Raw genomic sequence first — 15,728 nt, 5'->3', positions numbered from 1 at the left:
CCCCGATTCACAACAATAAGCTTATAATTATGATTTATAAATTGAGCTGTCAAGTCGGATTTCACTGGAAATGGCAGTTGACGTCATTCGTCTTTGCGTGGTTACATCACGTCTGCAAACAGAAAGAAGAAGACCTGGCTACTATATCGCGTGTGTGGGCTGAGGATGGTGGAGTGTTTGTAGTTTGCTTTTACAACAGTTGTTTAGAATTTAAACTTGGCATCTAGAGGGCTGCTTTTAATCTGGATCGTTCTAAACATAAACATCATTGATATCTGGGGAATCAGCTGTTGTCAAAACCAAGAAACCTCCAACTGCAGAGTTTCTGCAGTCAAAAAGGGTAAGTGACGGGGCCCATGCTAAAACGAGAATAAATATCGGCAAGGATTGAATACTGATGCAGAGATGACGTTTTTCTGCTGAACAGGTAAGACATTTCAGTGGCTCAATAGGTAACTAGCTAGCATTAGCGCACATCTTCGCTTGATTCAGCTAGCTATTGAGTTTCCTATGCTGTTGTTTTTTTGTTTTGCTATGGTCAGTGTGGTACTTTGCACCTATTTTATGCTAGCTATGAAAGCAACTCACCTCTACTCAAAGAAAACCGTATCGGCCGTCACCTCCGTTCTCAAGTATCGGAGCCAATATACAACCCATATTTATACCTCAGTGTTGTCAAGTCTCGCAAGACAAATACGGAACTGTAGCTTCAAAAACAAGCCCAATATTATTGTGGCTTATTACAGCCTCATTGTAAAAAGACTCAATAAATGAGCCTGTAACATATTAAACTGAAACCACTCGCAGTTTGAAAAGCAAAAATATAACTTATTTAATAAAAAATTATGATTATGATTGGAGAGCTGGAAAAGGAGATTACATTAGAACCATAACTACTATAAGTATATATACGAGTATGTTTTGTATATGTTGTTATAACCTGTATGTTGTTATAACCTGTAATAATTGTGGGAGGGTGAAATACACTACAGCACCGATTTTATTGTGAGGCTGTGAGCAGACAGAGTCAATGCACTGGGGAATATAGCGACCACAAAAAAACCCACCAAAGTCGCTTGTCATCTTTTTTAAAACAAGCCCAAAAAACCATAACCCGCAATTTTTTCAAGCAACTTCAGAAAAAAAAGAAGCTGTAAGTCGCGTATTACGGTATATGCGGACTTGGAAACTCTGATAAGTATACCTCAATCCTGCAAGTAACTTTCAAACAGAGAGGGCGATAGAGAGGCAAAAATTCAATACTGCGGCTTTAAGGATTTTTTTTCCCCATCATTTAAATGAGGCTTTCAATTTTTCAAATTAAATATGTGCATATTTGCAAATTTAATAAAAACAAAAATCTAGTCTTTAAATGCTTTTAGAATTAAAATGTTTATTTCACTGTAAGGACACTTTCAAGAGAAAGACTTTTACAGAACAATAATTTACTGTTTAATCAAGAAAATATGCACTGTAAAAAAATAATAATAAAAAAACCCCCTAATTTTTCAGTATAAAATCAAACATAAATTAACCAACAATCAAAATTTTGGGAAATTCCTCTGGAATATCCTACTCATTAGTAATGGGATAGGATTGAAAATGTAAAATTTAATGAATGTTAAACTGGAAACTGAAAAAACTGATCTTAAAGGAAAAATAAATAGTTTTTAAAAGGTTTGCAAATACCTTAATTTCCTGTGTCCACTCTTTTGAGTGTTATTATATTTATAAAGGAAATTGGCATGTATTGCATTAAAGAAGATATATTCAGGGATATATGACAATGTGATTGTTATAAGTGGGTGGAGCTTAAAGCATTCTTCAAAGCTTCTAAACTTCTAAGTTTCAGATAACACTGTGGTCATGAATGGACAAAAACAGTGCACTAAACATTTTCCTGTTGAGTTTTGATATTTTTTATTACTACAGTCTGAAAGATGTTATAGATGGATTGATGTGACAGTTTCTACTTATTCAGTATGTAGAGTCTTGCCTTTAAATATTGAAATATTCTGGACAGGAATGTGTTCATTTTTGCTGAGTCATAATGTTCAATAGTGACTCAAACTTTTCTTTTCATTTCCAGATAATAATTTTTATAGCATTATAGTTTTTAAGACCCCTAAGTGGGAGAAAATTCCCATAATGACATATGCAACTTATATGAATCACCAAACTGTTCTAAAAGCACAAAAGAGCCGGTCATTACTGAACAAGAGAGAATGACATTGCACTTACTGATTCTTGGAAACTAAACACTGGAGAGGTTTATATAAGTGCAAATATCTCTCATTATGTCTGAATTACACTAATAGGTAAAAATGAAATCATTATAGAACTGATACCAAGACGCAGTCTTCTACATCTCTGAAGTGTGGCCACATGGGTGGGAGCAAGCTGCGACCCTGGAAATAAGTCTTGCTACTCAAAATCTGAAATTAAATACAATCTCAGAGAGGTACATTAGTCTGATGCAAGAGTCAAAGCTCATGTTTGATTAAGTCACTATTTCAGCGTCGTAGCTATTAAACCAAATCCAGGCTATTAGGAACTGTAGAGCAACGTTGAGGCCAATACAGTAATGTAATTTCATGGCTGTTGGTTCTACACCACAAAACAAATCAGATATTTCAACATGGATTGTTTCGGTTTAAAATCTGAAATAATTCAAAGCCATAAAGTTTTAAACCAATATAAACATTACATTTAAGCTGATTATCCTAATATTTGTCCATTACTTTGCTTAGCAACTAATGCTTTCTGTTAACAGACTATAGTTTATTGTAAATATTATTCATAGTAAATTATTCATTGAACACAAGATTTTATATTGTTTTAGCCGCTGTTTTAGAAATAAGACTCTCTAGGCCAAGCATTACATGTGAGGGGGTTTTAGACATTCCGCTTTGCATCATGCCTAAGAACTGTGTGATAAAATAACTGTAATGCAAGCCACCTAGTGGCTTATTGCTTTGTTCTTCAAGTGCAATGTCCTACTGTATACATATTTCTGTAGTGCCACCCTTTAGTTTCTCCAATAAATTCCACAGACCCACAGAGTGCAGATTTAGTAAATAAGCTGATAATTAGTTCTACTTCATGAAATCCTGAGGCTCCCTGAACCATACTGCTCCATTTTCCACCCCATGTCTAAATACTTGGACGTGTCACTGCTGCATCCGGAGGTCATCACCAAGTTTGCTAACACATGCCAACTGTTTACAGAAGACAAAGCTGAGAGAAAGTCCTCAATAATCACAGCTGTGGCATTCCTGACTACTTAAACACAGTTTCCAAGCATCTGGATCGTTAATAAGATTACATACATATAATACGGCTTAAAATGTGCTGGAGCAAAATGGATGAAAAAAAGCTGCTTTAAGGATAATGATGGTCATCAAGTCCATTTTCACTATTACAATCTGCCACATTACACTCCAACTCACTGCACCTCATACAATGAGATCTTTTCACTGTTTTCTTTTTGAGGTCAAAGTGTGGCTGCAGAGCACCCTGGGAGTTCCTTCTTGGCCCTTTGTGTATGTGTGGCTTGGTCAGTGTTTGGATGTGAGCGTGAGAGTAGAGGAGACTCGGAAGATCTGAGGCAGCATGCTGCTCAGCTGGTAGAACATTTCCTCAGAGATACTCTGTCAAATAAAGCAGAAGTTGGAAAGACAAAGTGCTTACTATGCAGAAACACTGAGCATGGGAAGCACAAAAAAAATGGTGTACTATACTGGGAAATGAGCAGTGCAGAATGCTAACTACTAGAAGACAATGCATTCGAAGACATTTTAATTTAATATAATGTAAATTGGCTTTGGTTTAATACACATTGCACTTAATGCTACTAATCATCAGTGGCTATGTAAGGAATAAAACACGAGTTGTGCTGTTAAAAGAAATTAATCAACAACTAAGTGGTGTGATGCAGCCCAATGCAAAGTGGAATCAACCTGAAGTTAATTATTTTCCTGTTATCACTTACGTTATAGCAGCTATGAACTTTTGTTCCCTCATCAGCCTCTCTTTTTCACGCTCTTTAATTAATTTATTTTATGTTTAAATGCGGCTTGTAATGTTGCCAAGAAACCGAAAAGTGAAATGACTTTCCTGACACCGGAGACTCCTTCCATAGGTGCGATATAAACATTTATATCAACAATTACTCTAGTATAATTAATCTGTTTGAGTGAAGTGTACACCATACATGTCCCTGTGTAAGTTGTTAGTATAAAAATTATGCATGCGTTAATATAAACATATGATTTCTCTTACAGCCAAAATGTGAAAATTAATCAACAGCATCTGATCAATCAGAATGTAGAATTCAAGAGTGTTGTGGTATACTAAAGAATAAAAGCAATAAGGTTGGATTTTGCATCAATTTATTTGTGGTCCCAGGCCACTATTACCTTTCCTTTATTACTAGATGGGAGCATTTTGGACTGATCTTTCTATACATGGAGTGATTACATGTGATATGTATTTTGGGTGAAAAGCCTTTCTGATCAATTCAAGGAAGACTAGCACTTAGCCAGCTGTAGTTTTAATACAAATTTCATAAACTGCCTCGGGATTATCGTGAGAAAACATTAGCCAGTCTATATATAAGACACCACATTATGCATTTGACACCGTTTTAGATGGGCGCTATTTTGAAAGAGGACAGGGTATAAAACTGGCAGTTGCGAATGTCAAAGATCCCTTTGATGCTTGTTTTATCCTGTTAGCCTGTCAGCGAGAAGGAACATGCTATTGGTTCTCCCAGGTTATTAAAGAAATAGAGGCAGCTGGTGTTCAATAAAGCAAAGCTTCATCATGGTGGATGGAGCTGAATGACACCATGACATGCAAGAAAAGGTTGCACTAAAGATGAGATCAGCGCTGAAATTTTTTCCATCAGTGCGAATGAACTGAATGGTACGGGTCACTGCACTCAACAGCACTGTTATAAAAATAAATAAAAAAAACTAGAGGAGAGGGGGGTCTTGTTTACTTTGTGAGCTTGCAAGGTCATACCTGAGGGACGAGGAACTGAACAGTCCGGGAGATGCCGCCATCCCATGATGCCATTTCCATCATGAAACCTGCCAAAAAAACCGCCCAAAAACAAACAAAAAACATCAGAGCACTGTATAATCAATGATCTACAGTACTAGTCAAAACTTTGGACGCTTTTGAATATATGGATATATTTTTCTTTGTCTTAAAGACATTTTAATAAAGGCTTATAGTTGAAATGTAAACAGTGAAGTTAACTGCAACACCAACACCTGCATTTCTTAACAATGTGTCAAAAACACAACATTAACTTTCAAAACTTTCATCCTTAATTTTCAGAAATACTGATTACTAGGGATGTAACGATGTACGTAACACAATGTATCACGTGGCAAAAAATTGCCAATATGCTTTCACATGAAGCAGGGTATTGTAGATTAAAGGGATATACTATGTTGTGTATTTATTAAATTATTATATAGGAAAATATTGGACAACAAATATGGGACATAGCATTACACCTGTACATTAATGTACCTGTACATTAATTACCCAATTAGCCAATTATGTGGCAGCAGCACAGTGCATACAATTATGCAGATACAAGTCAAGAGCTTCAGTTAATGTTCATATATAATATCAGGTATTGGGTGTGTAATGCAACGCCACTATTTTAATTTATATTCGGATGTAAACTTGATGTGGGTGTGGCCTAAACCTGAAGGGGGATTTTTTTTTCTTTGCCAGAGGTTTCAGCATAGTGTGTGGATTTTGTCTCTGACAGTTCCTCAACCTCAGCTACATCACCCTAGTTCGTAGCAAGAGATGTGCACAGGACTGTTTTTTAATCCCGCTTGCAAAGTTATTTTTGTTTGTACCTGCCTGTGATCGTTTCTAAAATAATTTAGTTGGTTCTATTCCCCATAATATAAACAAAGTAGTAGCCACAATTAAACCACCACAACCCTGACCAGGCAGTTACTAAAGATGACTGAGTGAATGCTGTAAATGTTAATGTTAATGTATGTCGCCTTTCTTTGTCCAGAATGTGCAACATTTTTGTTGCACCCTTCAGTCCTGATGGACAAAAAAAAAGATTCAAAAAAAGAGTTGTATAGAATATGCCTTCTATTCGTATCTACATAACTGTATTTATTGTATCTGTTTAAGAACACGTTATCAGTTCATTCAAAATAATGTATTCATATTTAGTTAGATCCATAATAAGTACAGGAGTGTATTGAAGATCACTTTATGTATCTGATGGTTTTAATGCTAGACCGTGAAACTACATTTAATTTGTACTTCTTAGTTCTTTATCTAACCTGGCTGCACTGAAAGGGAACTAACATTTGAGTGTATCCTCACTCAAACAGTTACAATTATTTCTTACATATATCTTACAAGTATATTTGCTGCAAAAGCCACAAGAAATGTACAAGCGTACAAACAAGGCAAAATGCTTCTAGCTGAAACTGTTATTCCCATGAGTAATTACGTACTCATTACGTGGCCAGCATGTTCTCTAAAGTCAGCAGTTCCCCTTTCTGCTCTTTGCTTACTCACCTTTCACACATTTAAACACCAACTCAGCTCGCTTCAGACACCAGGGAATGGTCATCTCCTGAACGAAGGAAAAGAGTGTGACTGCATTATATTAAATCTAATAAGTATCAGACTCATGGCAAGAAGCAATGCCCTAAAAAGCAGCGCTCATCCTGCTTGGAAAATTGGTAACACTTTATTATATGGAAAGCACATAAAGGGTTAATAAAGGTCTTGTTGTTTATTTTTTAAAAAAACAACAACCTGAAATTAGACACATATACAGGTTTACTCACTATGTATTAGCCTATAGCCATTTTTACATAACAAATCCGGTTATGTAGGGGTCTTTATGAATAAAAACTAATACATAAAGTGTCTATTTTGAGTTATATTAAGCAAATAACAAGACATTAAATTATCCCACTATGTGTTTCTTCAAAATAAAGTATTACTAGAAAATTCTACAAAATGGTTGTGTTTGGCCTTTTCACTATTTTGGATAGCAGAAGCTGCATCTAGATGAAAAAAAAATACAGGGATGAAAAGGAATAAATAGCATTTCCTGAAAACTGAGTATTCCTCGGAAACAGTCTGTGGTCAGCTGGACTGGGATCAGTGAGTTTGAACTTTTCAGCAAAATCTATCCTGAGTCACTTCAGACAGTCTGGCCCAAAAAAAGTGTCTCTAAATTACAGAGCAACACTGTGTTTTGGAATCGAAACGACAAAATTGTATCCTATATACAGCAGGAAGAGATGAGATATCAATTTAGCTTTATGTGCTGAATTAAGCGACTAAATTTAGTCGACCCGAGTAAATGTGAGTGCATAAGATGGACCTCGTTTAAACGTTATGGGGGGAAAATTTTAAACTGATTAAACAGTAAAACATATATTTTAACCAAAAGTCCAACTAAATGATAAACTTAGTAAAAACCAGAGAATAAGTACTCTAACTGAACTGGCAACTGTTAGCAAAAGTTTGTACACCCTGCTCATGGAAGGATTTTCTTCACATTCACAACTATTTTAGAATAATAACGACGGTATTAACGCTATGAAATTCATATCCAGTGATGAAGTAATATCTTAATCAAATCTATTATATATTTTCAATTCTTAACAGTTTTCCTGGTACAGATTGCACACCCATGACAATTTAATTCATTTCACTGAGCATTACTGGCATTTTATTCATTCATTTTATTTATTAATTCATCTTCAGTAAGTACTGTATCCTGTTCAGGGCCATGGTAGCTCCAGAGTCTATCCCGGGAACACTGAAACAATGATCATGATGCAGGAATACACCCTGGATAGGGACGCCAGGCCATCACATGGCAACATGCTCACACACAAGCATGTTTTTGTAAGCTGGGAGAAAACCAGAGGAACTGGAGGAAACCCAGTCAGGCATGAGGAAAACATGTGAAACTCCACACAGATGATAACCCGAGCCAAGTATAGAACTGGGAACCCTGGAGCTGTGAGGAGGGAACGCTATCTACCCAACAAATTGTATACAAGTAGCAATAAATACAACAAAAGAAAACAAAAAGAAAAAAAGACACTATAATTAGTTGTCCGTGTGTCAGTGTGTATGTGTCTCACGCATTGTACCTCAGATTGTTATATTTTGAAATGTACTGTACTGCCAGAGAGATCGTCCCCAGTACAAGCAGTTTATCAGTGTACATCAGAGTACAGAATTGAGGAATGTAAAATGTTCTAAAGTAGATCTGATGTAAATGGCTGTGTTTTCTACACTGCGAGTATGCTCTCTGCTCCATAAAGAGTCAGGATTTCTCGGTGTCCAGCCTGTATGCGCGTGTGAGCCTGTGTGAGTCTCTAAAGTACTTGGTCAGCATGATTCTGTGTTTGATCCAGCACTGCACTCTCAGCATCTTTTCAACCGGTTTCATGAGGAAGCTTCACCAGGAATTCACAAATAGGCCGAGCTCCTCACTGCTTCTAATGAATTCTACATGAAGACTACACAGTTGGAAAAAACATTAGACCTCAGACAACAGTAACTTCCCTCCTGAGTCCTGACGTGTCAGCACTACATGGTTCGAACACGTGATTTTGTACAATATTAAACAAAACCATGTTTTAATTAATATTTGTTATAAATTTACGAAGAGCTTTGCTTCATAAAAAAGGAGGACTTTGTAATTTGTGCTGACATTTTTCAGGTGTTCAATGAGGTCCGTGTGTGTTTAGCCATTTTGAGCTATTCATTTCTTTTTAGTATTGAATATTTTGTCAAAACCTCCTGAAAGATTTTAAGGAGACATTCTGTACCTACCGCTCTCGCAGAATGGCTGAATGAGATATAATTATATAACCCTGAGATATAATTATAATGGGATTAATGATAACTATGCTACACAGGCTGGGTATGTGTGCAACATTAAATCAAACATGACACCGCTTGTGTAAAATGATTTTGTTTTCAGCTGTTTTATTTTGGATGGGGAATGTGTGACACTGTGACCTGTGTGTGAGGATAACTAACACACTACAGTGGACACTTGAACTAGGTGAAGGGACGAGGCCAGAGTTCAATGACTCTCGTTTTCCGAACGTGAATCAGTACGACTTCTGTAACAGACCTTCAATTATTAAGCTCAAGGCAGCTCATGGGGAAAGGAAGGAGTTTTCACAGACTTTCATATGGTTTCTATTCAATTTACTCTCTCTGGTCTGATTAGCGAAGTGGCAACAAGAGCTGGGCAAAAGAAAAGAGGTCTATGAGAAAAGCAGAATGTTTAAAGGTGACTGGACAGAAAAGTAGGCATTTATTCAGTGCTTAAAGTGGCCACAGAGCCTGAGCAGCAGTTGGCTTTCTTCACATGCACACCATTTGGAAGCTGTCCTCTTCGAATTGTTATATTCATTGCCATAAACTTATTAATAATTAAGCTCACTCACTTTCAGCAAACACTTTTACTCTGGGCATTATTGCTGGGCAATATGATGATATAATACTGATATTGTGGTAAATTATGTTAAGATACATTCCCCTGAGATATCGTGGGTATCGTGATATTTTTATATATTTGTATAAAAAAATAAAACAATTACAAACTCTGAAGCAGACTGAATCAAGTATTCTATTGTTTTTATCTTCAAATTTATTTACATTTTTATATAATTCTTCGCTTTTCCTCCTTTTCAGTGTTAATGTTATTTTAGTGCACATAAAATAATAAAAATTATGTAAATGCAACATTAATACAGTATTTTGCTGGTAGTTATTATATATCATGATGCGTATTGTGCATCATAGTTTTGTCTTGAAGTATTGTAATATGATATTTTTGTCATATCGCCCACCCTTACTGGGTGTGACGCGGGAATACACACACACATTCACATCTAAGGGGTAATTTATCATGGCCATTCTACTTTTTGATAGGTGGGAGAAAACCAGGAGGGAGCCGGTATGGCCATGGGGAGAAAACAAGAAATTCTACCCAGACAGTAACTTGAGCTCAGGATCGAACCAGGGACCCTTGAGATGTAAGGCAGCAATGATTCCCTCTGAGCAAACATGCCACCCTAATGTTTAAGCTTTAAAAGGTAAACGTTGTTGCCATTCAGTCAAGGTATTTTATGTAGCTGGACCTTTAGAATATTCGGTAGAATAGCTGTTCACAAGTGTCCACAATGTATTGACTAGTGGTTGGAGTAAGGTCATGTTTAGGAAACACCCACTAAACAACAGACAGGATACAATCTAAAGAGATCTCATGTGTGTGTATATATATATATATATATATATATATATATATATATATATATATATATACACACACACACACACACATACATACACGTATAAATAATTGTTGTACCTAATAAACTTGCTACTCAGCGTACATCCTACATAGTGAGCAATGTATCACAGTATGGAGTCTAGAGGTTGAATCGATTGGTTTTGCCTACTAATCGGCATCGATAACCGATTGCTGCAACTATTGGTTAGAAGCAAAAATCGATAAAAACGATAGTTTTTTCCGGTGGCATCTGTTGTGGGAGCGGCTGAGAAAGGTCTGCTGTCATTATACAGTACCATCACTGACAAATTTTGTTGTGTTATTTCAAGTATTTTTTGATTAATTTTGGATGTCTGTATTTTTATTTGTTATTTGGAGCGAATATACAGTATATTCACATTCATGTCATTTAAATATACAGTACATTTTCATAGTACAGACAATACTCGTTTTAAAAAGATCAGTTGATTAATTGGTTATCAGCTGGTACTGCCCAACTTAGCTATCATTATTGGTAAAATCCACAATCGGTCGACCTCTAACAGAGTCTTACCTCGGACATGTCGTGCACGAGCAGCAGCGGGATGGTGATGGTGGTGATGTCGTGCGTGCAGCACACTTTGAGGATGTTGCGCAGGCCCATGATGGCCGGGTCTCGAGCCGTGAGGTTTGCCGAGCGCACGTTATCGTCCACGCACAGATGAAACACTATGTGAACCTCGGACAAGTTGGAATGACGACTAATGTAGAATTCACCTGCGGGAGAAAATAAATCAACATCTCTGATTATGAGTTGTATCTTTAGTGAGATAGCTATAAAATTAGTGTTTAAAGGCAAATTTACCAGGAAGGATGTTAGAAGGGTTTCGTTCTATGTTCTTGTTTTTCTCATCGTTGCTCCCGTTTCGGGGCATCTCTGCGGAACAATGTAAATTTATTTATTTATTTATTTTACAACAAAAAAACTATGCATGTTTCTTAAAGTGCTGTCTGTGATTATTCTCCTGTAACAGTGCACCCTGTTGGGTTTTATTCCTTACTGACTTATAGTTACAAATCGTATGTGTATGAAATTCAGTCACACTATCGCGTTTCTAATAGAAGCTGTTCATTTTAAATCTCAAAACAGTAACCTGATATTTCATCCCTAGCAGGTTTAAAACACAAGCAAGAATGTACATTTGAATGTTTTAAATGCACATGCTACAGGAAAAAAAGAACTTTATTTAATGTGATGTACATAAATTCATATGCAAATACTTCTGTCAGCTTCTAAGCTCCATAAATCAACAGCAAATCAATCTGATCAAAAGCCAGTGACTAACAGTACAGTCAAAATTCCAGCAAAATATTTAGACAGCCAGAAAAGAGCTGGGTAGTATTTCATTGTTGCTGGCACCAAGTAAATGATATGCAACACTTCCCTGCGGAGCCCATGAAGTTGGATACGCCATGGCGCAATGCAGAGGTGGGTGTTTTGGAAAGGGGGAATCCACTACACACCCACACACACACACACACACACAGTTGCTGTGTCACTCACCAGGCTGTTCTCGCTGCTTGCTGCTGCGCTGCGCCCTTGCATACAGCACCACCTGCTGGACCACCTCCAGCTGCTCGGAAAGCCGAGGGAAATGGAAATCAGTGCATTCTTGAGACACGGTGGCAAAGTCTGGATTGACAACAACAATGGATGGCATTTAAACCACATGTTAAAAGGCAAAAATGTTTAACTTTAAATGCTTTGGTTGAGTAAGTATAGTGTGATCTAATAAATTTAATCTGGTGACTGTTTACATTAAGATATAGAGATACAGAATGTGATAAGGTGTATTCTCAGGTGTCATGAACAATTGAACCCTGTTACTGGAATAGATATTTAAGAGATTTAAGGGTACAGACAGTAGTTTTGAAGGAAGTCGGTTAAAGCTAGCAGTTTTAAAAATCCAAATGTAGCCCATCTATTGAGGGTTTTCTCCAAAGCCACGCCCCCAAAACATGTAGGAGGTGGAGCTGACCAGCCTGATTGGTTGGATGTTGGTGGTCTACATGAGATGTTTCTTTATTTTCCGGTTTAAAGAGCCTAGGTGCTACAGAGTTTTTTTTTTCTCCAAATATATGATTTATTGATGGAATATAAAGGAATATCAAAGAAAACTAAATTTGTTCTAGCTGAAGAATGGTTGACTCCACCTTTAAATGTCCTTTAATATGAAGTTCTAAGACAATACCCTGCTAAAATAAAATCTTGTAGAGTAATCATGAACATGAAATTTTCATACCATTTAACTGTCTTAAAATTTTTTTAAATCAATAATATGTATTATTTATATCAATAACATTCACACCTTTTAATACTGGTAGTTAATATTCAATTTCATGCTCCAAGTAAAGGTTACAAAATTTACTGCTAGGCTTTTATAAAATATATAACAAACTGAAACAGTGTTTATAAAGTGTTTGGCAGTAGTACTAGTAGTAGGTGAATAACTGTACTGGACTTAAAATATATACTATATAATCCAATGGGTTAATCAGTTCTTCATAATTATCCAGTCTAGATACCTTGTACTTGCAACTACTAAACACTTGGATGTCTAAAAGCCTTCATATGTATTGACTGAGGGAGGTGCCATGCCTCTCTTTATGCCGCTGTAGGAGTTCACTCTGTTATCGACGAGCAGGACGAGGCCACAGAGAGAGGACGAGTACAGAGAGAATGCCGTCTGAAGTCGACGTAGCTTGACGCTGCCACCACTGCCATGGCGTCTGTGCTTGCAAAAGTCCAACACGTTGGCCCGCACCAGCCGCAGGTTGTGCATCGTCTTCAGCTGAGCCCCTGGACCAAATGACAAAGAGATGAAAACTGACATTATGGAAAAATGCTAATGTATGGAATTAGCAAGGTCGCTCTGATTTTTACCTTTAACTCGTTTTTAGTATTGACACAATTTTTCAAATTCATTCTCACTGTTACGTCACATTTTAAAGGTGTGCATCGAGACAGGGATCCTGAGCAACCCAACAAAGAAGTCACTAGAACAGTTTTTACTCTCATGCTGATGGGAGCAGCTGGTCAGATATGAAGCTCATCGTACAAAGAAAAGCCACAAAGTTTAACACGGGAGTGTATTTGACATGACAGTTTGCTGCTTTATCCTGATAAAGGGTTGCTGTGGTTTAAATGACAATTCTGATCACATTTTTTGGAAATAGAACCAGCTAGGTTTATTAGAAGTTAGAAAAACACCAAGTACATCTCAACACAAACAGCACTGATGGGGATGACTGTGCTGCCAAACTATTTCAGATATTTGACCTTGACTGTGTTTGGATCAATTCCAAAATCCATTACTGCTGGTTACAATGATAATACCATAAAAATCCTACAAACATAGATATCATGCTAATAGGGCATCATATTAGCAAAAATTACTTAAACAATTTACTTATAGTCAGGCCATGCCCAAGCTAATTTTAGTTAATATGACATGACCAAAGTGTATTAAACACTTACTGTTAGTGAACTAGGATTATACACGTATAAAATACATACTATAGACATATATAGACATATACAAAATATAGACAGAGTGTGCATTTTCACACTGCGGTTTGTACAGGTCCCAGGTGTTTCCAAACAGATGTCATACCTAAATGAATGGTGAAGCTCTCCTCCAGCTGTCGATGCTCCTCGAACACTCTGGCTCCCAACTCGCTGGCCTCGGTCAGCTGCCCAGGCTGTACCTTAATCTCTTCACTGCAACACAACCCAAAATATCACGTCTTAACATCCTCATTGCAACATGAACCATGTTCCATGACATATTCATGTCCTTCTGCTCACAGGTCCTCCTTGAATGTCTCACATCCTTAACATTAAAGTCATAATGAGGCTCTTAATGCAACACTTACGTGATGGTGCTGTTGTTAGGGTTGCGAAGGTCCTGGTGTAGTTTAACCACCCACTCCTGGTACTCTTGCTTCTGAATACCAGTTACCTGCTTCAGCTCACTGGCCCACTTGTTCTCCAGAACCTAAACAACAGACACAACAGTTAGTACCACACTGAGGGAAGAGATCCAATCAAAATTTATAATAATCAATAAAAGTCAAGTTAGCTTTAGATCATTTCTTGTATATCATTCATTTAAATATACGAAACATTTATTATTACAATAATGTGAGCTTTAATAAGCTTCGTTAAAGGTAAAGTCAATGATTTTGGAGTCGATCATTATGGGAGTTAGCTAGAGCTACCTGTTATAAAACTTAAAATTACAACAAATACAGCCCCTTCTTTCCACTTTGAAAAGCCTACAAAGGGAGATCTTTAAATTTCTACTCAACATAACAATAGGCAAGAAGTCACCTCCATGTCCTAATTGCCTGGATGTTAATGAGTACCTGTTTTTGTTTTTCTCCCCCTTCCATTTACAGCCTACAGTTTTGCCATATGAGCAGATATTTTATTGACAGCTGCAGGAAGATGAGCACCCCAATATTACAATAAATTTTCTGAATTAATGAAAATCACTGACCGCACCTTTAATTGCTTGTGATATAATCAGAATGTTTGGGTGAAGTTTTCTTTAACTGTGGATTTTATCATCTTTACTATTAGAAACTGGCATGACCTCTAAGATATGTGAATTCAAATATGCCATTTTATCAATACGCCTGGTAAGTTCGGGTTTAATACAGAACACATCTATCTCATGCTGCAAATTGGCCTACTGCGTCGTAGTGGTCTTACTTGCTGCGCGTCAAAATGCTGTGCTGCCACTGTATTAACGTCCTGATCACTCAAGGTCTTTCCCAGCTCCTGCATGACTTTGTTCATTTCCACTGCCTGCCTGTATGTGGATGAACAAGAAAACATCAAGAGCTATTATGGAAATAATAAAAAAAAAATTCTCCTCAAACATCAGTGAGAAGCATGCTGCTCTTGAAGCTAAGGTTCACTCAAGAAAATTCTCTGTAAATATAGCAGTAAGTGCCGATCTGCAGGGTAGAGTTGGGGTACTCGATCCTGGACTCGAGTCCAATTATCAACGAACTTGGACTGGAATTTGGTAAATTTGTACTCAGACTCGGACATTTTGGATCCTGAAATTTTTCAGCGGTCACTCAAGTTTGTGTCATGTGTAATGTGAAAAGAAAGATAAAAAATAAATAACAGCATAACATTAAGATAACAAGAAGTTAACGAATGTCTCCCTGCCTGACCAGGGGCTTTCTGTGCGCATACACTTGAAGTATATGTGGTGTGCATACACCACCTCATTGCGCGAGTACCGAATTGAGTTCTGTTTAACGGCTTATTATGTTGGACGGTCAAATAAATACACACACATCATGTCAAAATGCAGGTCTGGCCGAGTATTCATGC

At 37.0% G+C, this 15,728-nt stretch overlaps 1 protein-coding gene across 1 annotated transcript in view; it reads right to left on the bottom strand.

Annotated features, from left to right (window-relative positions):
• Positions 1-1,305: 1,305 nt before the first annotated feature.
• The window catches only part of c8h12orf4 (chromosome 8 C12orf4 homolog), a 19,855-nt gene continuing 5,432 nt past the window's right edge, over positions 1,306-15,728 (bottom strand). Inside the window, exons 5-14 of the mRNA XM_053631434.1 lie at positions 15,093-15,192; positions 14,252-14,373; positions 13,990-14,096; positions 12,975-13,175; positions 11,880-12,008; positions 11,181-11,252; positions 10,890-11,092; positions 6,574-6,631; positions 5,026-5,093; positions 1,306-3,650 (exon numbers count right to left, since the gene is read on the bottom strand). Of these exons, the coding sequence (XP_053487409.1) occupies positions 3,558-3,650; positions 5,026-5,093; positions 6,574-6,631; positions 10,890-11,092; positions 11,181-11,252; positions 11,880-12,008; positions 12,975-13,175; positions 13,990-14,096; positions 14,252-14,373; positions 15,093-15,192 (1,153 nt within the window). The 3' untranslated portion in view covers positions 1,306-3,557. The remainder of the gene's footprint in view (positions 3,651-5,025; positions 5,094-6,573; positions 6,632-10,889; positions 11,093-11,180; positions 11,253-11,879; positions 12,009-12,974; positions 13,176-13,989; positions 14,097-14,251; positions 14,374-15,092; positions 15,193-15,728) is intronic.

The sequence above is a fragment of the Ictalurus furcatus genome, chromosome 8, assembly GCF_023375685.1.
Source record: "Ictalurus furcatus strain D&B chromosome 8, Billie_1.0, whole genome shotgun sequence".
NCBI classification, from domain to species: Eukaryota; Metazoa; Chordata; class Actinopteri; order Siluriformes; family Ictaluridae; genus Ictalurus; species Ictalurus furcatus.
The sequence above is the reverse complement of the archived record's forward strand: the minus strand, read 5'-3'. Positions and strand labels throughout refer to the sequence as shown.